This window comes from Carassius gibelio, chromosome B21, assembly GCF_023724105.1.
Source record: "Carassius gibelio isolate Cgi1373 ecotype wild population from Czech Republic chromosome B21, carGib1.2-hapl.c, whole genome shotgun sequence".
NCBI lineage: Eukaryota > Metazoa > Chordata > Actinopteri > Cypriniformes > Cyprinidae > Carassius > Carassius gibelio.
The window spans coordinates 14,787,547-14,814,072 of NC_068416.1; the positions used below are offsets into that span (position 1 = coordinate 14,787,547).

Consider the following 26,526-nt stretch of genomic DNA (forward strand, 5'->3'; position numbering starts at 1 on the left):
GGATCTCAAAACTATTGTTTTCATCTAAGTAAGGCTAGATATCGATTCTAAGATGCCGTGATGTACAGATGAGGGTCACGTGATGCTGTAGATAAAGATCAATTACTCTCTTTTATGTCCAGTAGAAGGCTCATTGTCTCTTGGATGTGAACATCCAGTGAAGCGTTTATATTTCAGGTATTTTTTTTTTTTTACCAGAAGGTAAAAGGTAAATGTTAATTTGTTTTACACCTGTGCAATCACAGAAATTTCTTTCTGTGTCTTACCCTCTAGCTTGAGGGTGTCAATGATGGCCTTCTGGACAGCAGTAAGGTCGGCAGTCTTACCCATGATTGCGGTTTTGAGTAATGAACCAGGCTGGGAGTTTTTAAAAGCCTCAGGAATCTTTTCCAGGTGTTTAGAGTTAATTAGTTGATTCAGATGATTAGGTTAATAGCTCGTTTAGAGAACCTTTTCGTGATATGCTAATTTTTTGAGATAGGAATTTTGGGTTTTGATGAGCTGTATGCCAACATCATCAGTATTAAAACAATAAAAGACCTGAAATATTTCAGTTGGTGTGCAATGAATCTAAAATATATGAAAGTTAAATTTTTATCATTACATTTTGGAAAATAATGAACTTTTATCACAATATGCTAATTTTTTGAGAAGGATCTGTATATTGGGGCCTCATTACATTACATTTAGCTGACGCTTTTATCCAAAGCGACTTACAATTGCTACATATGTCAGAGGTCACACACATCTGGAGCAACTAGGGGTTAAGTGTCTTACTCAGGGACACATTGGTGTCTCACAGTGGATTCGAACCCAGGTCTCTCATACCAAAGGCATGTCTCTTATCCACTGCGCCAGTACCACGCCATGGTACTGTACTTCCAAGTCAGTTTATTCATCATTCCATATTAACGTGCTGCTTTAATTGATGCACACAAACACACACACACAGATATGGGGAAAGAGAGAGGTCGGAGATCACAGATTGCGCTGTGCACACACAAACTTGTTGTCGATGCTTCTCTGTGATTTTTACTAATAAAATAGCCTAGTAACTAGATTGCTAAATGATATTCTTCAACAGCGAGGTGGTAAAACTGTTGTTTTTGAAGTAATTAATTATTTGTAGAGAGATGCCCAGACGCAGGTAAAGCACAAACAACAGTCATCTCTCTCTCTTGCTCTCTCTCTCTATCAATAATTAATTAATAAATGCTATAATTCATTCAAATAAATGTAATCTACCACACTATTTCATTTCTGTGTCTGATTTGAAGCATGCAGAATACTAGAGCTAACGAGCTGTAACTGACGAAAATAACTGTAATATTTACCCTTCTGGTCAAATATAATATAACTTGCCAAAAGACCAGAGAATAAGCGGGATAATCAAGGGTTTGCCATGCATTTAAGAATTTTAAATGCACAGCAAACCATTGATTATCCCTAACATATTTTTTATTTGAAATAGATTAAACCATTTTTTTATTTGTTGATAAAAAAAAATATTCCTGATAATTTGCTTTTATATATATATATATATATATATATATATATATATATATATATATATATATATATATATATATATATATATATATATATATATATATATATATATATATATAAATAATTGCAATCTGGACCTTCATCCCACTCCTTATTGAAGTCCACAATCCTGGAATGTTTTCCTCAAAAACCTTTGTTTCTTTTCAAAATGAAGAATGAAAGACATGAACATCTCGGAGGACATGGGGGTGAGTAGATTACCAGGAAATTTTTATTCTGAAAGTCAAACAGTTCTTAAACTCATTTATCTTTTAAAGGGGTTATATGACATCGCTTAAAAGAACACTATTTTGTGTATTTGCAATGTGTTATGTGGTTTAAGCTAAAAAAAAACACATTATTTTCCATATGATATACATTAATGTTGCTCCTCTATGCCCTCACCTTCCTGAAACACGTAAATTTTTTACAAAGACCATCATTCTGAAAAGCGAGGTGTGCTCTGATTGGCCAGGTATCCAGTGCGTTGTGATTGGCTGAATAGCTCAAGCGTGTGACAGAAATGTTATGCCCCTCACCATTCTGTGCTGCTGTGTCCCAGTCAGAACACCGACACGACAAGACAAAAACAATAAAACCCCTTAAAAACAAGGCATTTGTTGCATCCAGTGGGGACATCACTACTTAAATGGTCTATTTACAAATTTTGTTATGTATTGAGCTGCCTAAACATAAAACCATGTCTGTATTTGCGACGGAATGTGAATTTAACCAGCCATAACTCCCGAACCCCTGGGGCTATCGACGCAGGGGTAGTCTCATTCGAAAGAGGGCCTCTAGATGTACTCGTGATTAGTGTTCAAGAGGGTTCCTCGTACTGAAGGGATCCCATGAATTAGGTGCAGATTTGCAATGCAGTTACAGAGATATGGCCGTTCAAAATTTCTGTGGTTTTCCATAGACTTAAGCTTAAAAGCATTTCATCCAGGTCACCAGTAGCAAACAATGGACAAACTAAGTAATAACACCATTTCAAGCATTTTATCTACGTCATATCTCCTGTAAAAAAAAAAAAAAAAAAAATTATATCGGCAGCATATTTGCTGATACCGATATATCGGCGACATGCTCATCTCAGGTGATAATATTGGCAAAATGATACATTGTTCGGGCTCTATTAGTAACTCAAGTTTCTATTAAATTGTTATATTTCAGTCATATTAAAAACATTAGATTTTTAGCCTTACACTGGAGTTGGTTCACTTTCCAGCAATGAAACTAGTAAATAAAATAATTAAATACATTTACGCAATAATACTGAGTTTCAGCAATCTCACAGGTTGACGACAGAACATGACAATTGAGCATATCGCCCCAACACTACTATAATCTAACATATGGGGCCCTATCTTGCACCCAGCGCAATTGACTTTGTACACCGACGCATGTGTCATTCCTATTTTGCACCTGCGCAAAGCGCGCTTTTCCCTCCACAGAAGGACGTCGCTAAACTAGTGAATGAACTTGTGCTCCCTGGGCGGTTCAGCGCAAAAAAGGAGGCGTGTTCCGGCGCAAACAATCCCTGGTGCTATTTTGCTGTTCCATTAAACAACTGCGCCACTGACCAGAAAAAACCTAGTCTAAAGTCAGTGGCGCGTTGCGCGTTGTTCATTATGCTATTTTAAGGGCGCATGCTTGACCATAATGTATAGCGTGCACAACGCGCATACACTTTGCTCATGTAATCTACACAGATGCAACAGTTATTTTTGCAAATCATAAATTGTTACACTAAAAAAATATTAACACATGAGATGACGGAAATCATTGTGGTGTGCCACGAAGATGTGAAAAAATAGGCATAAATCTAGCTTACAAATTATTCAGGCTAATTGTAGTAATTAAGGATCAGACCTGTTTGAGGTCATATATGTATATAAGGACATCTGACAAATTGGTTTGTCCGTCAAGAACCAGGAAAAAAAATCGATGAAACAATTGTGGCTATTTCCTCCCACGCCAGTTTAACCGACGCTATTTTGGGTGGGTTTCTCCCATCGCCATACAACACAACTTCTCTGTCTTTCACTGCTCTTACAAGAACATCAGTCTCCTCGGCTGTGAACCGCTCCTGGCGTGCGCCTGGTAAATACGCCATAATAATAGCAATCCATAATGGAACTTGCGCACCTGCTTTTAAAGGGAAGGTTGGATGACGCTCTGATTGGTTTATTTCACGTTACGCCCAAACCACACCTATGAATAATGAAGCTACTTCAGACCAACCCATTTTAGATTTGCGCCGGGCGCAAGAGCCATTTATCCCGCCGGGAAAATAGCAACAGCGCCGAGACCCGCCCACAAACTTACTTGCGCTTTGCGCTTTGACACTTGCGTTTCAGATCGTTAAAATAGGGCCCAGCGTCCCAAACTAGCCAATCGCTATTTAGCAACAGCTTCAATTTACACTAAATGTAAAATTCAAGCAATTTTTTTGTTTATTTCTCACATATTTCTAAGAAATTATGCAATTAAGGTTTTAAAATACATTTAAAAACATTCCAAATTTTGCCAAACATCAAAAGGATTGAACAGAAAATAAAACCGATCATCTGACATTAGTTTAAACTCTTGATGTTAATTTATTGACAAAGAAAAACATGTTTTTAAGAGATTCAGTCCTTATTTTGTACCATATTCCTGCATAGTGCCTCATACTAAAGAAGTACATCTCTACTGTGATAGAAGGGGAAAAGGTCATGATGACTGTGAAAGGACAAGCACACTTCAGACTCATGACCATGACTCACCAGGGAGAAAAGTATGGTGTATTTGAGTTTGCGTCCTCATTCAATTTCACATATTTACTTAGAGCGAGAGAGCTTCTCGTGTTTTCTTTTTCCTTACTGCATACACCCTCCTTCTCTCTAGGGTTCTTAATTTTTGTCAGCTTCCATCAGTCTTCTTCTGATGCCTTCATGCAGACACACTCTCCCTTATTCTCATAATGTCTTTCACTCTTTGCAGCTTCTACCCTTATTCGATATGGCCTCCAGGCTCTTGACACGGCTCAACTTCCTGACAGTGATGAACATATCCTGATATCATATAAAAGTAGCCCTCACAGAGAGGAGGCACTGCAAACATAAGAATCAAACGGCAAGGCATAGGAGGATGACACTAAAAGAACTAAATGTTCAGTGAACATGACGACTTCTTTTAGATCTACATAAAACTTGGCTTGCTCAGCAGGGGCCTTTCCAATCCAGCAGGACAGTCCTAGAAAACATAATGAAACATTCAGGCTTTTATTTAATCACAGAGAACTGTTAGAACCAGGAACATAGCCTTGGCTCCAATCGTTTCGCCTCTTGCTATGCCCTGCAGTTTCTAATTGAGATTATTTCTAAAAGAAATGGCCTGTTTCTTTAAACATCTGTCCGGAATTCTGTTCTAAGTTTTTGAAGTTTTCTACAATGGCCAACAAAGCAACTCACAACATGAAAAAGCTTCCCATGGTGCTACAGAGCTTGAATGTGAGGATGTTTTAATAGCCAGAGACTGTAGCATACCACTAAGTGTATAGGCACAGGCATACATTATCAAATTACATCATATTTACAGAAAAACAAGCTATTAAGTAAATCTGATCATAATATATTTGAATATTTCAAGAGTAAAAAGATAAAGAATCATATTCCTGAAAATGAATAATGTTAAAGGCACACATAGAAATAAGGGATTCTGCGATCTGCGAAGTTTTGAAAGTGAAAGAACAGGAATGAAATTAAATTAATAATAATAATATTAATAATAATAATAACCTTACATGCTCTACTAAATTATTTAACATTGTTCTTGTCACAGGAGAAAAAACTCGAGGAAAAATATTGGTTTAGTATGTTTAGTTTAGTATATAGTTTTTTTTTTTTTTTTAAGGATTTGAATGGATTTTTCAAATATGCACACATTTACTCTTAATCATATGCCTAATATGCTTAAAAAAGATAGAAAAAGCTTTAAAAAAAATCACAATCACATTTATGAAATACAAGATTCACATAATTACTTTATATATATTTTTTTCAGTTTCATGTAAAAGTGCCAAAATTTCAATTTTCAAAACAAGAAAATGATGAAAACGATGCCATAGAAGAACCTTTTTGTCTAAATGGTTCCATACAGAACCTTTAACATCTGAAGAACCTTTCTGTTTCACAAAAGCTTCTTTGTGGAGAAAGAAGGTTTTTCAGATTATAAAAAGGTAAGAAAAAGATGGTTCTTTAACGAACCTTTGCCTGAATGGTTCTTTGTGGAACCAAAAGTGGTTCTTCTATGGCATCGCTTAAAGAACCTTTTGAAGCACCTTTATTTTTAAGAGTGTAAAGCGTGTTTTAGCTCGCCGCACAAACGATTAGATATGCATCTAATACCGCACATTTATAGGTTAAACATTTAAACTAACATTGTGATATGCTTGAACTGTTCTATATCTATTGATTTTATTCTTGGCAAGTCGTTATGATTTAAGAAGGCTATATTGATCAAAAATATGATCAACTCATTGTCTGCCGCTGGCTGCTTGGTTATACTTAAAAAATTTTTTTTATGAAAAATAAATTCAATACTTTTGACCCATATAATAAATTGTTGGTTGTAACATTTGGTTGTACAATTTACAGCATGATTCTGTATTTGGTCGTGTTGTGAGTATTTGCAGTGCGTTTCTGTATTTGTGTTGAGTGTATTTGTAGCACGTTTCTGTATTTAGTTGTGTTGCGAATATTGGCAGTGCATTTCTTTATATGGTCAAGTTGTGAGTATTTGCAGTACATGTGTTGTCAAACTGATGAAGATGTTTTTTTTAATTTGTTGATTTGTTTTCTACTTCCAAAGTTTTTTTTTTTTTTCATTTGCAGCACGTTGAGCTCTCTCGGCCACCATAGTTTAGGCTAACCAGTCCAAAAAAAAGTAACATTTAAACATTTTGTCAACAACAAATGGATCACAAAATAATGAGGTGCTACAGAACAGCCCCAAGAATATAAAATATTAGGGGCACAATTTGGCTGTGTCTAATTATTGTCTAGTGTTTACAGCCCTGAAAAACCACACTCACAGTGACATTACAAAATTCCAGCTCAATGTACCTGTACAGGGTGAACAAACTAATTTACCTCATAAAAGGTTTTGGATTCAAATTCAAAACACACCTATATAAAAGTTTCTAGCCACGGTTGGTTGAGGTTTGCCTCCCGCAAATGGTTTTGGTGATTTATTTCTGATGTGCAACTCTCTAACAAAGAGATAAATAATGAGAGTACTTGTTTTTTCATGTATCATCTGAAACTGATGCTAACAAAAACTGCTCAAGCAGACTGCTGTTGCTATGGTTACCTCCTCAGGCGAACACGTCTTGTCTAATTCTGACTAACATGTAATCTAACTTCAGAATCATTGTTTGAAACTGCTGTATGCTGTTGAAACATACTTAAATACACACTTCTAAGATTCATCAAACATCCTGTATTCCTTTGGGCCTTAATTGTTGATGGTCCGACACCTCAAAACACCCCATAATTCACACCTTCACCCTGCCAGTGCACTAGTAACTCGCTGTAAATAAAATGAATACCCTAAATGGCAAATTATTAAATAGTAGTTGTCTTCCATTACTACTTCCGATGTCCATAAGTCCTGATCCAGATCTTTGCCAAACAACAAACCCACTGAGCCAGATAGATACTGGTTTCTCCATCCATTATCTGCAAATGGATGGCATAACCACAGTCCATTATTTGAAGAGTTAATTAGATCTTGTGGTGGCAGTACTAGATAAATTGGCTATTTGAAGATGCCTAATAAAAACAAGGGAGCTCCCAAGCCCCAAAGGAGAACAGCGGCCTCCCTCCTGCCGAGCACAGCGACGGGAACAAGTGAGCAAGGGAGAAAGCGATAAAAAAAGAGAAATAGAAAAACAGTGTAAGCAATCGTGCAAAAAAACCATGGTGTGTTAATGTGGTGTAGAGGAGAGAGCGAGATTAATCGAACGTGGAAGGAAGACAGAGCCTGTAAATTAAGGCAGCAGGAGAGGTTTGAACTTCGCGCATATCCTGGAGCGCACTTCATCAGTCTTCATTAAAACCAGGCAGGCCGCGGCACAGCTCAAGCTCCGGCCAAGACGTCTAGCAGCTTGAAGTGATTCTCTGAATTCTTCCGAGGCCAGGTTCTCAAGTCACGCTTGGGAATCCGGCCCACAGGGTAATCAAGGACTTTCCTGATTGTAGAGAGCGCAAGGTGCAGAGAGGCGGAAAGAGAAATATTGAGAGTCGGTGCAAGATGTTCTGTCACAAACTTTACTCTGGCTGAGGGGGAATTTAGATGAGAGAAACACAAGCAAAAGGACAGCAGATCTTTCCCGGCGAGGATAAAAAAAATGATCTTGAAAGGTATTTAAAGTCATGTTGGAGCAATTTTTAAGATTTGCGCACAGGGGCAAGATGGGAGGGAGATTACGCTGAGAGAGATGGAGAGAGAGAATGTGCTAGGAGGAACAGTAAAGTGGTCAAAAATAAATGATGCGGTGCTTTAAAAGCTTCCCTGATGGCCGACTCTTCAAAGCTTCCCTCACACCACACACAGAACCTATTGAGCTGCCTCGCTGCCTACATAAACCGCATTCGTACTGAATGCAAATCTCATAATTAAGTCTGTTAACATGCACTTTAAAAGTTTCATTTCACTCAGACTAAAACAAAAGTCCTTAGAAATGTCAAAGGTTAGGTACACTGTCAAAAAAAGTGCAGAAATTGTGCATTTAGGGGTACAACAGCTGATTACTGGAGGAACTTTGTATTTTATATACCCCCATACAGTATGTTTTAACACCTTACAACCATAATATGTACAGTTGTTACTACAATGAATCTTTAAAGAGCAAGTGGCAAGCTGTTGTACCCCTAAAGGTACCATTGTTGCACATTATTTTGAGAGTACAAAGGTGACTAAAGGCTCGATCACACCAAAAATGACAATCATAAAGATAACAATAACAATAACTATATTAGTGCCCACACCAACACACAATAATGTTCTGTTAATTTTTGTTATCTTCTTTAAATGTTCAAGCTCTTTAAAGTCTTTAATGTCAATAGCCTCTTTCACATATCAATCACGGTTAATTACTGTAAAATTGCCAGAATGATTTTACCAGTAAATACACAAAAATGCTGTTCATACAGGCAACAGCATTCTGGCTTTTTACCCGTGAGAGACCATTCACACATCAACACCAAATACGGGTAAATTCTGTAATGATCTTTCTGATCTAAAATGAGCTTTCAGCTGCACCGTTGTTTTCATTCGCCCACAAGTCGACGTACTTTAATTTCAACATCTGTCCAATTTTACACATTATTTTTTTTTTTAAGTCTGAGTGACAGTGGCATAAGGGGATGATCAAACAGAATGCGTGTTTGCTCTTATAACCACGAGATGCGCATAATAGTAATCACTAGCAGAGCCGCAGCACTGATCAACTGAAAAGAAGGCAGGGTCTTGAGCGCGACACGCTGAAAAAGCTGCGAGACATAGTGCAACGGTGTCCATCAAGAGCATATTTACAAAGAAAAACTAATAAAAAGCAGCAGAGCTCACAGTAAATAGCTCAGAGTAATCATGTCATCTCCACAAGAATTTTATGACTGGCCCAAAGCAGACTTATTTGTCAGCACATTCTGATGTTGTACGTGCTCATACTGGTAATCTCATTCAGCGTTCAAACATAGCAGACTACTGGTAATGTTACAACCTCTCATACTGGTAAATTGCAGGGAAGGATTAGCCAATCATTTTCATGCATAATCTCTTAATGGTAATTTACCCTTAATTTACCAGTAAAGACTGTGTAAACGGGGCTACAGTTTTTATCATTCAATAGCATATTTACTTTCGCATTTTCAAAGAATTAGAATGATTATTAACTCTCTATAGTTAACATTAAAGTTATCGTCCTTGACCTGAACAGGCCCTAAATAATGCGACTGTAGTTTGGCTTTGTCCAACATGCTCTAATAATCATGAAGATACACACATTTCCAGAGACTTTGCATGTTTTATGATGGAGCATAATTAATTCGGTCTACATTTTGGAGCATTCTTCATGTCACATGCATTTGATACCTTAAAGGATCAGTTGACCATAACTCAAAAATAATTTCTTTACACTCAGTCTCCCATAGCTCAACTTTGATTAATAGATTCTTTTTTATTTTTATCTTTCAGTGTAGAAAGCAAACATTTGGTCCACTGACATTTATATGCATGTTTTATGAAACCTTTCATTAGAATATTACAAATGAATTTGTTAAAGGCTACCAGGAGAGCCATGTAACTAAAATGTATTAATTTCACTCACAATATATGCACATTCATTATTAATCTTATGCCTAATATGCTGTTTATGGCTCTGTTAGTGTTTCGTGTGTAATCACATTAACAATTACGAAATACATGAATCACAAACTATATATTTTAAATTCAAAATAGGGAAATTAGATGAAGTTTATTATTTTGAATCCCTGCTTCGGTCTGGAATTCATGCTTTACCCACCTACTTTTATTTGATTGGACATCTTCAAACATTCTGACATTGATGTTAAAGAGAAAGCCAGCGATCTTGGTGTTACGCAATAGCCCTGCAGCACTAAATTACAGGATTCATCTCCACAGTTTATTATATACACCTCAGAAAAAAACAAGAGGGTTGGACCTTAGGGATCTTAATGCCATGCATGGTGGTTAGTAAAAGTTGACAATTGTAATTTCGGGTGAACCATTTCTCTAAATCCTTCCCTTTATAGACCGCTCACTAGTTTTTACAGTCTATATCCTTGTTTCATCCCAAATAAAATGCAGCATTCTTGAATACTCTCCGATTAAAGCAAGCAAAACAAAGACAGATTCTCTTAATAGTCTCTAAAACTATTTTCTGAAGATGCTTACAGGAAAAGCTCCTTCCCTAATGGTTTATGTAAACACATTTATTTTATTCAAGCTGATTAAGTGCAAACACTCCATGACAACTTCTCTCATCTACACCCCTCCCTTCCTCCAAAAGCGGCACATCAGAAAATGGTGAGGTCTGCACCCTTTATCCAGGAGTGCCATTAGTGGCATTACTTCAACTCTGATCACATTATGCTGATAAATACATATTATATGTGCATGTTACCATCTACGGTCTAACGTGACTCATCCAGTGTGTTCAGGTTTATGTGTGGGAGTTTGAAAAAAAAGGGGAAAAAAAACTTCAAAATGGAAATGTTTTAGCTCCAGCTCACTCAAAATCTGATCAGAGCCTCAGATGGCAACCAGCATGACGGGTGACAAGGCCGTGAAGTGTCTGCTGCTCAGATGTGTTTCAAAAGAACACCACAACACATTTAACACGGGGAAAGGGAATCCATAGGTTCCATCATGGAAATAAACCACTTCCCGTCTGATCGCACACGCTGTCTCAGTTTGTCACGTCAGGCTTCCCGTGCTCCTGTAATGCTTGCTTTTTCAAAGGAAGTTATCATTTTTGGCATAGTAGGCTCTGACCAAGAGTGTAGCTGGCATTGTATTAAGGCGAGGACTACAGAGCATACTGAATATTAATAAGATGCTGCCACATAATTAATATTCATGAGCTAAGCTGCATTTATCTAAAGCAATTGAGTGAAGGCATGACATTTGCTCTACAAAAATATATATATATATATATCTATGTATTTGACCAGCACAATATAATAACACCACACACAATTTCAGTTTTTTTTTGAAACCACAGCACCTTTAAAGGTGCAACTGAAGCGATTTCCAAAGGTCTCCACTGATCGCACTCATGCTGCCCCTGATCGTTTATGCAAGCACTGCTGTCGAGAAAAAGCTTACCTTGACCCCCCGGACGCGGAACTCCGCTAAAGCTCGGCTCATTTTGGCAGAGGCCGCCGGCAGATCCTTTCCACTGGCGATGACTTTCACCAGCAGTGAATCGTAATGAGGGGAGATGACAGCACCCTGGAAAGCAGATGCACTGTCCAGCCTGATACCCATGCCCTCGCCGCTGCGAAAGACCTGCCCAAGAGAAAAGAAAAGGATGGTCAGAATACAGATTCAGATTCATCTTCATGCACGTGCTGAAGGGACTGCACTTGAAGGAGTCAGGATATAATACTAAAAGACAACATTTTAAATGGTATACACCAAACACCTTTGTATATTTTGACACTTTGCCTTGACTTTTAGCACCTTTACGTTTTATTTTTACACATGCAACGGACACATCATGATTTATTAATTTAGTCACAACCATTATAATCAATACAGTTGTCAACACTGGAAGATTTAGTTGTTTTCAGCTTTTTTCACAGCCACTCCAGCTACTTAATTTTCACCAAATGTTTGGACACACCTTTTCATTCAAAGAGTTTTCTTTATTTTCATGACTATGAAAATTGTAGAGTCACACTGAAGGCATCAAGGGCTATTTGAGCAAAAAGGAGAGTGATGGGGTGCTGCGCCAGATGACCTGGCCTCCACAGTCACCGGACCTGAACCCAGTTGAGATGGTTTAGGGGTGAGCTGGACCGCAGACAGAAGGCAAAAGGGCCAACAAGTGCTAAGCATCTCTCGGGGAACTCCTTCAAGACAGTTGGAAGACCATTTCAGGTGACTACCTCTTGAAGCTCATCAAGAGAATGCCAAGAGTGTGCAAACAACAATTTTGGCTATGAATTTATGCATTTTAATAAATTGTTACAGAAGAGCCAGCTCAAGATTTTCTGCTCTCGTTTCTAACATTATACAGTTGCAGCAATTGATTTAGACTCAATCTACTTAATTTTCCCTGTGCATATGAAATAATTCTCTAATTTAAAAAAAGGTATTAAATTAATTAAATGAATGAATTCATTACAAAATATTATTAATTAATAATTATAATATTTTTTGCAGTGCAATTTTATGCACTTAATGACTCATGATCATTACATAAAAGCCAGATGGTCTTCTAATTTACATAGTCTTTTTCAACCAATTTCGAATTTTCTTTCAAATATATTTATCCAAGACTTGGATACTATTTTATTTTCATTTGAATGTTGCTAATATATCGCCTCAAACTTACAAATGCTTGGTCATTGTTAGTGAACATTCTAAGAAGTATTTTTAAATACATGAAATGCATTTAAATAGTGTGAAATGTGTTCAATCGCACTCAAAAGCTGCGTCTCATTTCGGAGGCTGCGTCCTCCAGGGGTCGCATTTGAAAGCTGCATACATCATTAAGGATGTCTTATTTAAGAAAAGTAACCATAATAAAATTGACTGTTATTTTTTGTGAGGTTTAATATACTATCATTTCTTTTTTACCTTGCAATTTAACAGTTAATTTTCTTAAATGAGACTTCCCAGAAGACGTATGCAGCCTTAAAAGGTGACTTCCGGAGGACGCAGCCTTCTAAATGAGACACAGCAAGAGTTCTAAGCTGTTCACAGAAAACACTTTAATTTCCATAAATAAACACAGAAGGGACAGGGGATTTTGAATGAGTGGTATTGATGGGCATAGTTACTCAGGTGAACAGGTAAAATTGTCTGTTGAAATGCTTTGCATATGATCTCAAAATAAGCAGTGAGCACTGAAGGGTTTGAATGCCGTGTTTAAAGGTGCAACTGAGTGATTAAAAAAAACAGCTTTTCAAGGTGATGCACAGGAGGTGGCCCTCAGCCGCTTACCTAAGCGGGAGGTTAAAAATAATTTTTTTAAATCCAACATTAAGTTTAAAAATCGAACAATATAACATCTAACGAGCTGCCCCCTTGAACGGTACAAATATTCATCCTGCAAAAATAGAGCAACCGTCGACACAAGTACCTCAGGGGAGTGTGCAGGCAATAAGAACAAATTGAGAAGAAAAAAAAAAAACACTGACACACACAAACATGCACACAAAAACACTCACACTGCAGCCAACTGGCAGCAGTCATTTACTGGTGCAATTGTGCTCCGTCTCAGCCTCTGGCATCCACATTACAATCAACAGCACAGAAAAATTGATGTGCACAGCAGAGACACAGGCGGCCGCGGAGGTATTGTAAGGGTGGGGTGTTACAGAGGAATTGAATGTGAAGTGCCAGACAAACAGAAACAGAAGAATAAGCCGGAGACTTGGCTTCATTATGGTTGCTCTTTGGGTAATGGCACGATTGCTCAACATCGATTGTGCCGCCACTTATGACATAAGACATGCTAATGAACAGTAAATCCACCAGAGATTACACAAGCATCACCATGCCAATTTAAAAGCGTAATTTGATATCACTCAAATTGAGTGGAAATTTGATTTGATGCTGTTAATGGCTTCTGCCACCCAGTGAGACGACCGTCACAGAGATACGACAGCATTTCTCTGTCATTTACAGCCTGACTGCCTATAATAAGTGAATGAAGGCAAATAACTGTTTTTATAATCGAAAAGTCAATTTGACACCAAAATGGATTTCTTAAAAATGCACTCAGTAATTCAAAAGAGAAAAAAAAAAAAAGTGTCGCAACTAAAGAAAATAAATCTGAAAACTTTTCTTTATATTGATTTTGTGACATACCGCAAACTTGGATTCATGCTGACTTTTCAGAAACTAGTGTTCCTTTTAATTACAGTCCAAAAAAATTAGCAGAAACATGAGAAAATACCATCATATCATTATCCGACAAGCTCCACGCTGATCCATCCGGCTCAGCTTTGCTTAGAAAAATGAGACAGGGCAGCCATAACAGCGATCCAAAGCTGTATACTTGGCTTTTCATCATCAGATAGATGCTTTAGGACAGGATTTCTGTTGAAGTGCCACTGATCTGGGTCACAGCAAGACTTCTAGAGGAAGTGTGTCTCACAAAGAGATATGAAAAGGAAGGAAGGCAAGCCAAAGCTCTGCATGGGTCAGTCTTATACTTTCTCTTATTCTCCTCATCTCTCATTCTGTTGTTTTCGTGCCGGTTGTAATTGGGAACATGGCTGAAATGGCTGCTGAAACTGATGCTTGTCTTCTTCACCATCAGGGGCTTGAGTCAAATGAGAGCTTTAAATACAATTACAAACCTCTACCTGCCATGCTGAGAGAAGAGCGAGAAAATGGAGCTGCGTTCTGATTAACAGGGTCCCTACGCAGCATTCACACTGAGCAGGGCTTGTGTAGACAATCAGAACAATATGCTTATTTGGAATATTATATATAAAAAAAAGAATAATAATGACACCATAATAGGCTAACTTTAATTTATTTAACTGTATATAAAAATGTGAAAAAAACATTTATAATATTTCGGTCATACATTATTTTAAGGTCCAAATGTCACTATTAACAACCATTAATTACAACTTTTGCCTCAATAAATTCCTAATTTGATGTTTATTAATAGTATTAATAAACAGCTGATATGCTATTAATAGCCATGCTAATGAGCAACTTGTAAACAGTTAAAATTGGTCACTACACTAAAGTGTTACTCATATTTCTAATAAATGCTGTTCTTTTAAAGATTCTATTCATCAAAGAATCACAAAATGTATTGCAGAACGGATCACTGATCCAGAAAAATATTAAGTAACAACTGTTTTCACTAATGTTAATAATAAATGCTTCTTAAGCATCAAATCAGCATCTTAAAATGATTTCTGAAGGATCATGTGACAGTGAAGTTTGGATTAATGACTGCTGAAAATTCAGCTTTCCCATCACAGGAATAAATGATATTAATATAATAAAATATTATAAAACAGAAAACAACTACTTTATTTTATTTCAAAAACGAATAAAAGAATTTTACCGACTGCAAAGATTTTGAATGGTGGTATAATTATTATTAGAACATTTAATTTCATATGACTTTTCATACTCAAATTTGTAGTGCTATATGGTTTTTGCGATTTTAAGTGATTTGGTTCATTTTTTATGTTTATGCATCTTAATGGCAATATGCCCATTATAACAACAATAATAATAATAATACAGTGAAACTTTTAATAACTATGCTAATATTGAGCCAATTATAGTGAGAGGAGAAATCCAGGTGCTCCTTGCATCTTTAGCAGAGATTACAAATGTACACTTTCTACAATCTGGAATATTGTTTGAGGTGGTCAGATTCCCTGTGAAGTCCTTGCAGGGGACTTTTGCGAAGCTGGAACATGCCCATGGAATTTTATTAGTCACTTCCTGAAACTCTCAGGCATGAAAGAGAACAACATGGAGACTGAGTGCAGGGGAGCGAGAGAGAGATTTCAGAAGGTGAAGGGTAGAGTTTCAGAGACGGCAAGAGAGAAATGGTAATCGAGGGAAAGAGATCCCACAGTTTCTGAGCTCCTAGCAACCCTGCATGCTCTAACAGGCAGGAAACCATGACAGCAACCCAAGAGAGACGAGCGAGAAACGTTTACTTAATTGTTTTATCTCGAAGGGAAAATGAAATTTGACGCATGGAAGATCATGCTATGAGCATGTCCACCTAATCAAAATCGTTCCTTTTTAAAAAAGATCTGATTTAGTTTGAAAGATTGTTATTTAAAAGAAGATGCAGGATATGGAGTTTAGAGCGGCACTTATTTCCCTTCTGGCAAAAGATGGACTAGGAACAGTTCTTTTTGTTTTTTAGTTTTTTATGAAATCCAAGAGCTTTCTGACCCTTCATAGACAGCAATACAACAGACATGCTCAAGGCACAGAAAGGACATTGTTAAAATAAAATGTCAGTTGCATTGCTGTGTATATGGAGGGTCAAAAAGCTCTCCGATTTCATCTAAAATATCTTAATTTGTACTTTGTAATTTTAATTTAGTATTTTTATTTTTCCTCTTCCGGATAAGCGGAAGATGATGGATGGATGGATGGATTTTTATTTTTGGGTGAACTATCCCTTTAATGGCCAGTATATTTATAAATATACTGCATAATTACTTAAAATACTATTTATAATTTAATCAGAACTGTTTTTTTTCTGAAACAAAAACTAATAATTTTTTTAATTAATGAACTGCATGAACAATTATGAAACTCTTAAACTTACAAATTTCCACATACATAAAAAATTTACACTACTATTTGGAATTTTGGAATCAAAGATTTTTTGTTTTTAGTAAGGGTGCATTCAATTGATCAAGAGACAGTAAAACATTTATAAATGTTATAACAGATTTAAAAAAAAAAAAATGCTGTTCTTCTGAACATTACATTCATGAACAAATCCTGTAAAAAAAAAAAAAAAAAAAAAACATTCCACAAAAATATTAAGCCGTATAACTGTTTTCAACATTGATTTTAGGAAATGTTAAAGCACCAAATTAGAGAATATTAGAATGTTTTCTATAGGATCACATGACACTGAAGGAGCAATGGCTACTGGAAATTCAGCTTTGCCATCACAGAAACAAATAGCATTTTAAAATATACTAAAACAGAGACCAGTTATTCTGAATTGCACTAATATTTTACAAAATTACAGAAATGCAGCTTTGGTGAACCGCAAAGACTTTCAATAGCATTAAACATTTTACTGGCCACATATTTGAAAAGTAGTTTATTTAGAACACATCCTGGCTTTAATATTCAAGTGCTGAAGTCAAGTATGACTCAAAGTGGCAGACGGCAGAGAATGAGAGGTGAGACACGGGCCTTCCAGACATGACCTGAAGAAAGGGCACTGGTTGCCTGTTGAGACAGAAATCTATCAGGGTAAATGCAGTCTGTGTGTGAGCCACAGATGCGCTTTTGTGTGCGAGTGTGCAGTGACATTTCCACATTACAGTGAGTAATGCCACAGGCTCCTGCTCATCATCGTGCAGGTGTGTGTGCGCTTCAGTACATGCATCTCACTCCATCTGGAGACTGAACCAATCAGAGGTGTGAAGTGTCGTGATCTGTGAGTGCAGGTGCATCATGGGACAAGTACATACATGCATATAAATAAACAGGGCACAGTTTGAGCAGTGATCCGTGATTGTTATTTCTACTCTCAAGTTGCTACAGCAATTGGGCGAACTCAAAGTGGCCACCTGCCAATCTGGTCTTTTCCTGCCCACCCCTTCTTTCCCTCGTGTTTACACAGCATCCCTTCTCTGTTAAGTAGGTCACTTCACCTCCCCCGTTTCCCCAACAGCCTCAGATCTGTTTACCCTGAGTCTATGTTGGTATCTCTGTTCTGCGGTGCTTAACCTGTACATATCTGTCCTGGGGTCTGCCCAGCATCCCACTGCAAGGCAAACACTAATTGTGGTAGAACAGTCTGGCAGGAAATAAACTAAACAGTATCATGTACATCAATATTTAGATGCATTGGTAACTCCACTATGATAACTACTACCATATTTATAATTAACTAGTCTGTAACTTCTTTGAAAACAGAGCAATGGATGATAGCAACTTTAATCTAAAAGTAAAAATGGGAGACAATACACTGCCATTCAAAACTTTTTGCATGCAAAAATCCTGTCAATAAGACGATATATGAATAACCTAAATATGAATTTGTCTTTGAACCAACCAACATATATAATCCAAACAAACTGATCTACTAAAACTCTTTTATTGGACTTCTGGTAAAACTTTACTAAAAGCGTGTGTATAATGCATTATAAAGGGGTATTAAATGGTATACTGCATTATAATTATTCATAATGTGGGTTGTAATACATTAGATCTTTTCGTAAATAATTATAACAAAATTTAAAAAGCATTATGTAATGCTTTATATATATAGGTTTTAAGTAAAGTGTAACTAGACTTCTCAGTTCTACCTCTTATTAACCTTTAAGCACCCAGCCTGCCACGATCACGACTCACCAGCCAATTTTAACATGATGAACCCACATCAGAATTATACAAAATTCAGTTTTAATGCCCCCTTAACCCCTGTCCTGTCGGTCTCGTTAGCCGTTTTCCCCAGAATGGGGGCCAAGAAGAAACAAGCCAGCACTTTGACAAGTCTAAAAGGAGCTTGTGCGAGCTTCACGGTGCTGAAAAATACATCACACGGTCTTGTCGGCCTCATCTGTAAGCGCTCCTGGGCTCCCTGGAGGAAGGAAGCCAGAGCATTGAAGGGGTCATGAACTCCAGGACCTCTAAGGTACAACTAAAGAGCGTTCACTCAAGGCAGTCTCACACACTGCAGAAGTTTGCCCTGCTTCAAATCATGAGGGCTCCATTTTTCTCTTAAGACACGGGATTAGTTGTATTTGATGTCATAAACTGAAAAATGAATGTGATTTCTGCTATCGCACATGAGGTTGTGGATAACCCACACTGAGCTGGGGATGAAAAACATCTGCAGGGAGTTAAAATTAATTTTTGGAAAACATAAAAATGTTCTGGTTAATAAAGATGAGCTCTGCAGTGTGTGTTTTGCACTGTTTAAACAAGCCCTGTTCAGCTAAAAGTCTTTTTTTTTTTTTTATGCCTGTTTGGTTTAATTGAGTCACGCGCTCGCAAACAAACATTTGGCATCTCCATCTACAACAAAAAACTGGCCCCTGATTCTCGCAGGCTTTCACAGATCGAACAAATCACAGAGACATGGCTGCAGCCCAAACCAGCTGTGACTGCCGCCGAGCAATTAGAGCATCAGGGGACGACGCCATCCCTTTTTGACTCGTCTCCATTATCCCACCGCCGCGCCGGCGTAAGGCACACAGTTCACATCGTGGACATGTCCTCTGAGGCGAGGGCTGACAGCTTTTGAGCAGCGTCATGATTACACATTCGCAGACATCATGAAATAGAGATGCGACAAAGGACCCTGTGGAAATGGGACTGGCAATGGCACATGCACACACACACACATGAAAGAGCCATGAAATATCACGCTCAAGCACGTAAGATATCACACCTCCACTCAAAGTCTCGCATGCCCCGCTGACTTGCACTGAGAAAAAGAGTCAAAAAGAGGAACAGAGACACAAAAATGATTGATTTTAAGAGATTTTCTGAAGAAAACAAGTTGTGTGTGCTTGTGTATAAATTAGTCACCACAGTCCCCAATAATGCCATTGTATGCACTAGAGCATTGCTACTTAGTTGCTAAGGTTTTCTGACTGGCTGTTACATGTTGATAAGGTGTGCTGGGTGGTTGCTAGGGTGTACCTTATTAACCCAAGTTAACGGAACTGCTACTCCTACTAACTACTAAAATTATTATTAAAACATTATTTTTAAGGAATATTTACCAGAAAAATTTAAATAGCGCATTTTTTCTGATAATAAATTATATAATAATAAGTTAAATAGCAAAAATAGTTTTTTTATATAAAAATCAATTATTTACAGATACTGTTTATAATTAAAGTTCAATGAAACCATTAAAATGGAATGGAGAAAATTAATGGAACTCAGAATTAATGAGGGGAAAAATGTTTTTTATAGGGCCTTAATGTAATTTTGGTTAAACTTTAAATAAATTGCTGTTAAATTGTGTAAGTTTCCTGATAGTTTCATAATTCAATTAATTAGACATACTTTTTGATTAATAAAATTTAAATGTAACCATTAAAACGGAGTCTTGAAAAATTTTAATAAAAAAAAAAAAAAAAAAAAACACGGAACCCAGAATAGTTAAAACAGTAAACAATCAAAATAAAAAATAAATAAATACGAATAAAAACTTAAGGGAATTTGGGAAACAATAAAACTGATTTAATAGGGCCCCAAAAGTACTTGCTGTTTGCTAAATATTTATATCGCATTATCACTCTAGATTACTCGTGGGAAATTTTTTCGTGTCACACGTATGAATGAAAAAATGTCAAACCAGACGTATAAATAAACTCTTCACTGATTCATGTTAATTTTCCACTCCAGTTGTGAACTTGCCGACGCGATTGTCGCTAAAGCACAATATACGCCTCAATCGAGTCTTTGAGTCTTTGCATTGACTTTGTATGTAATCTACTCACACGAATAAGTACATTTGCTATTGGTGTGCACACACCATAAGTGCTAAACTGCAATATTGTGGTTGTTCAGGTATTGCTGCTCAGCTGGTAAGATGATCTGACTGGCTGTTGGCACATTGGTAAGTTGCTTGCTATGATGTTCCTGATTGGCCAAAAATCAAAAGACCTCATCCCTAAAGTCAAAGCTCTTCAGCACAATGCTAGTGAGTACAGTTACCAATGCGTGGTTATTAGTTGCTAAGGTGCTGACAGGTTTTTTAGCCTGTTCCATAAAGACTACAGAGCCAGTAAAGCATTAAAGGGATAGTTTACCCAAAAATGAAAATTTTATGTTTATCTGCTTACTCCCCCAAGGCATCCAAGATGTAGGTGACACTGTTTTTTCAGTAGAACACAAACTGAAACCATTGCAGTCTGTCATGGAAAATACGGCTAAAAAATACGATAAAACAAAAAAAAAATGCACAAAACCGGGTTAAACCCTACGGCTTGTAACGATACATTGATGTGTAAAGACTAGGGCCGGGACTTTAACGCGTTAATTGAGATTAATTAATTACACAAAAAATAACGCGTTAACTAAGATTAATTAATTACAGAAAAAAAATTCCCGCATTTTTAATAACTTATTTTTGCACCGCGGAACGTTTGTCACTGGATGAGTTTCGGCGGAACGATTATACTGAAGCACCAACTAGCGTTCGTATATCACCGCAGCACATGATCGAACCAAGTATCTCCTCAAGTATCACCTCAACGCAAAACATATAGCAGCTAGCATGGACTTTACACTTATTGTTGAACTATGTATTATTTTGTTGGTGCAACAGTTTATGTTGAACTCTTTATTGTTTTGGCCAAGGTTATTGAGAGTTGGACTTAGTATGTTATGGCCTCTGAAGCAACAGAGAGATGTTTTCTTATAGTCAGTGTTTCCAATGTTCTGAATGTAATTGACAGTATTGTGTTTTACTTAAAAAAACACTTTACAGAAGGTTCCAGCACCTATAAGCTACCTGAATTTCTGAAATGTACTATTTCTAAATTGTTTCTAAATATGCTATTGCTACACTTCATGGCAAAAATTGCACTGGTCTGCTAGACTTGGTTGAACAAAAATAAACAATATTTTGTTGCTTAAGCTTATGTATTCAGTCATTATTGAATGGTATACTATAAATCCATGTGAAAAAAAAATTACTTCTCACTGTTCTCAGGTCAAATATTTATATGCGATTAAAATGCGATTAATTTCAATTAATTAATTACAAAGCCTCTAATTAATTAGATCAATTTTTTTAATCGAGTCCCGGCCCTAGTAAAGACATAAAATGATCAGTCAGTGTAAGAAATTGAACAGTATTTATATTGTTTTTTTCTGCAGAATTATAAGTGCATTATCGAAACTTATCCCTCAATTGGACCATTTACACTCCATCTACAATCTCATAAAGCAAGAAGAAGAAGATGCCTCACACGCCTCACAGCTCAGGAGGACGTGTTAAGGAGAGTTCAAACAGTTTGCACATTGTGTGAATCAGAGGTTAAAAAAATTATATAAATACTGTTCCGCAGGATTTACTTTGGTTTTGTTTGTGTATTTATTTATTTTTTTATTGTATTTTTTAGCAGTGATTCCCATCCACTTACATTATAAGACTGACAAGACTGCAACGGTTTCAATTAAAAATCTCAGTTTGTGTTTTACGGAAGAAACAAAGTCACCTACATCTTTGGATGCCCTGGGGGTAAGCAGATAAACATCACATTTTAATTTTTGGGTGAACTCTCTCTTTAAGAAAAAAGAAAGGAGTTTTGAGAATGAATGAACAAAAAAAACATGGTCTGCTAACTCAGAAACAAAGAGAGCAGGAGAGTAATCACAACAAAGAAAAGAAAAGCGTGAACCCATGAATTAAGGTAGCCGGAGGAGGTTGAACTTCATATATATTGTGCATTTGTATGATTTCCGTGTGACAAACCTACACATTACCCACCGGCTTCTCCCATAAAAACAGTCCTTAACACTCCGACCGAATCACAATGCGCCAGAGAATGAGAGAGAGAGAGAAGTAATTCCAGCTGTCAAGTTGATGTAAAATTGCAAATACTGAAACATTGATGTGTAGAGGACTACTCACAAAATAAAACACAACAACAGATGATAGAAAAAAAAAACAGAAGAAGAATTGTGTAGGGGGAAAAACAAGAAATGTTTCAGATTGAAAAAGCAGTAAGAAGAAAAACCACAAAGAAGAGGAGCGCAAACCAAAATTGAAAATTAGAAAGCACAAACACCAACACACACAAGGAGAGGTTGGACAAATGAGTAATAGAAGGGAAAGACAGGAAAACAAACAAAAAAGGAGGGGTGGGGTTAACACAGATAGAAGCAGCAGGGAAATCGAAAGAAATAAGTAAAGAAAATCTTGGGATGTGCCAGAAAGAGCGATTTCATTACTTCCACAAATGGACTGTGATTTGCAGCATATTTTATTAGGAATAAAATGCCAATCATAGTTAAATTCCAGGCCTGCCTATCGGGCCTCCTGGCAGGAAAGAAGGGGAGACGAAGCAGTAGTCATGTTCATTTCAACACAATTCAGTAAATGGGAAATTTTCTATTTCATTTCAGGGGCAGACTGAAATATACTGTTTCAGCAAGGTGATGGCACACTGGAACCACTGAAATAGAGGTCTTCACAAACGTATTACCCGAAGAAACAAAATATCCACTGTATGACAGGCAGCCCAACCAAGGTAATCTGCTGAGACATTCTGGAATATACAGGGAAACAGATGAAGATGTACAGAGAATTTTAAGAAGCTTTAGAGGAAGACGGACAAAACTTGCTTGTCCTTGGCTTACAATTTCCCTGTTGATGCTCAAAACATCCCAAATTAATGTCAGAGACAGAGAATTTAAGATCAGTAGAAAGAGTGGGCGTATAAAAGGGGGGAAGGACAAGGTAATTTATGGAGTAACAATGAGGGATTTAAGCTTTAGAGCTTCACACAAACTGCAGGCTTCCACTGGATGCATCCAATTTGTCTCCGCATATATCAGCTGAATTATATTCACTCCTCATTATTTCCAGCATGATCAAAGGCAGCACTTTTCTCAAAATTAATAATGTGAAGCAAAAAAAGTGGACTGGCCACTTTTGTAGTCTGATCCTCATCAGACCTCCCGCAGTATGTTCACTGACCTCTGAAGCATTTGTCTGTCTGTCTGTCTAGTATCTATCTATCTATCTATCTATCTATAGTATCTATCTATTTAAAAGAAATACAAATCAAGTCTTGGATTCCCCTAACATTGAGTGTAAGAATATAAGAAAAAAATAAGAACGTGTAACAAAAATCTATTGTTTAGTAAATAAAACTTCAAAATGTATTAAAATTGAGTGCCACATTTATCCAGACCTCCTCACCGCAGTAAGAACCAGTTTAACATTTCTCTAATCTAGTTCACGAGTGGCTAGAGTTTATTTCGAGCCTCCCTTGCACGTTAGTTAAGTCTTCCGCTATCCTGATATTCTTTGTTTGAGAATTTCAGAACGCTCCGTGTCTGCCCAGATCAGGTCACGGTGCGTGCGAGAGGTGAACTGCACAATAATGCGACGAGGCTGAGTTAAGTTTTTTTCTTTCCAAGCCTGTGGGCCACGTCGATGGAAGACTGGAGAAGATCTGCTAGACATGGTGAAATAAAACACAGTACTTCCATCATATCCATCTTTACATTCTCACCTTCCACTTCAGGGATACCAGCAATCATTAAGTTCCACAATCTTTTGTATGCCTCCAATTCATTCAGCTTTTCCCAGAGTGGCTTGTTTTTAGTCTTTAGTGATGCAACTTGATCCTTCATCACACTGGACTTTGTAACGGCAAGATCAGAGATCTGTCAGATGGAAATGCCCTATACATACTGGCTTCAACTTGGACCACTAAATAAATAGACTGCTATTGTTTATGAGGGTTAGATTATTTAGTGTAGTGTACAGGTCATTTCAAGAGTGATAAAGTGATAGAAAAGATTTATTTTAATGCATTTGAAATATTTCAAAAATGTAGCCTGACTGCATTATTATTTGTAAAATAGGGACTTTATGGAGAGTGTGTATACATGTTTATAAGTTTAACCATATATATTTCATTAATTAAGGGAAATTAACAAGTGTCTCAGCCCTCAAGGGACTATTTGGCCAACAAGCTTATTCCTGCTTGAAAAGCAAAACGTTATTGATAGTGTAAAAAACATCAACTTTGAATCACATGCTGAATGATGGACTAGCATTACCCAACATTACTTACTCCCTTCCAGCAACGCTACATTCAGTGAAGGTAAAATAGTAAAAAGAAAAACATAATAATATTTCATTTAAATGGAACCAGAAGCCGAACCGAAATTTAAAAAAAAAAAAATACCCAACCTTACTTATGAAGATCTATACACTGTAATATATGTGGCATTTTGACATTGCCAACATTTAAAATAAGTTGACAGTATGTAATAAACAGTATTGAGCATTGAGTAGTTGAGTATTGTGCATTTGTCCTTACCTCTATTTCTTAATGATTGTTTAATGATTTTATTGGAACCGGAATAAGAACAGGAATCATTAGGTGGATCTGGAGCTGGAACCTTAAAATTTCTAACGATTCCCAACCCTAGTGGGGTCCCATCCTCGATTGTGGACTCTTGGTGGGAGTATCAGGTACTGCACTTGGATGGGTTAAATGCAGAGCACCAATTCCGAGAATGTGTGTTACCATACTTGGCAAAATGTCACAACTTTCATTGCTGTGGTTTTCCTCTTCTGGATTTGGAGAGAATTGCCTGTATTCGTTGAGGGCTCATGCACCGAACCAAGATGTCCGACCATGATGGTTCGGTATAAATACATGTATCATTCCACCCCTACTAACTAACTAACTAACTAACTAACTAACTAACTAACTAACTAACTATCTATCTATCTACAGTATCTATATCCATCAATCAGTTATATCTAGGGGTGGGAGACATACCAGTAGACACCAGTAGAAATGTGTCAACAGCAAGTGACATCTTACAGATACCTGAGGTTTTATATGGACAATGTTCTTTGTTGGAAAACAAACATTGACAGTCTGTGCACACGACTACAACAGAGGCTTTATTTTTTAAGAAGACTGAGACTGCATATGGGGTGGGTAACAATATCTTGCGTGTTTTTTTTTAACCAGGCCAAGCTTGAAAGTCTTATTCGCTATGGAATTACATCTGATTTGGAAACTTGTCTGTTCAACTGAAAAACAAATTGGCTCATATCCACAAAATATCAAATCATATCCTTTATCCTTCAACTGTGACATTGCTGTCCTACGTGGTCACACAAATGTATTGTTTACATGTTTTGGCATGCACATGTGAAGACGTTGCTTATAGAGTAGGGGAATATTGAACCAAATTATTTTTGACACCTTAACACCTCTGCACACTCTGTATATGTCAAAATGCCCATCTTTGCAAGTATCCTTGGAAATTTAGGTCATAAGTGAAAGCAAACAGCTGAGAAAGAAAACACGTGTAACTGTATATTGGATCTGGGAAGCTCTTAATATGACAGCAGTCTAATATTCATGCTGTCTGTTATTTATGTTAATCCAACAACAAAAGGAAGAAAATCTCTCACTGCTCTTGAATAAAGTTTTCTCTCACTTGTATAACTTTAACAAGAAGAAATATTTAATTTACACAGTTAAGAATAAGCATACAATGTACGTAGCATTTTCTATTTGTTCTACTGTAATTTTTCTACTGCTATTCTTAATCACTTACCGTTTTACTTGTATTCAGAGTATTTCAATATTTTGTGATCTTGACATTGGTGATATAATATTATATACATTTTTATGGCATCAAACATTTAAATCAATCAATATCATAAAGATCTTATTTAAAGCAAAATCTGTGATATCATTACTGTGAAATAAAATGACACGTATTGTGATTTTGGTCATATCACCCACCCCTAGTTCTAGC

General features: G+C 36.8%; 1 protein-coding gene across 1 annotated transcript in view; it reads right to left on the reverse strand.

The window, feature by feature from the left end:
- Positions 1 to 26,526, reverse strand: part of LOC127985552 (pyruvate carboxylase, mitochondrial) — a 126,341-nt gene that overhangs the window by 42,263 nt on the left and 57,552 nt on the right. Inside the window, exon 10 of the mRNA XM_052587604.1 lies at positions 11,446 to 11,628. Within this exon, the coding sequence (XP_052443564.1) occupies positions 11,446 to 11,628 (183 nt within the window). The remainder of the gene's footprint in view (positions 1 to 11,445; positions 11,629 to 26,526) is intronic.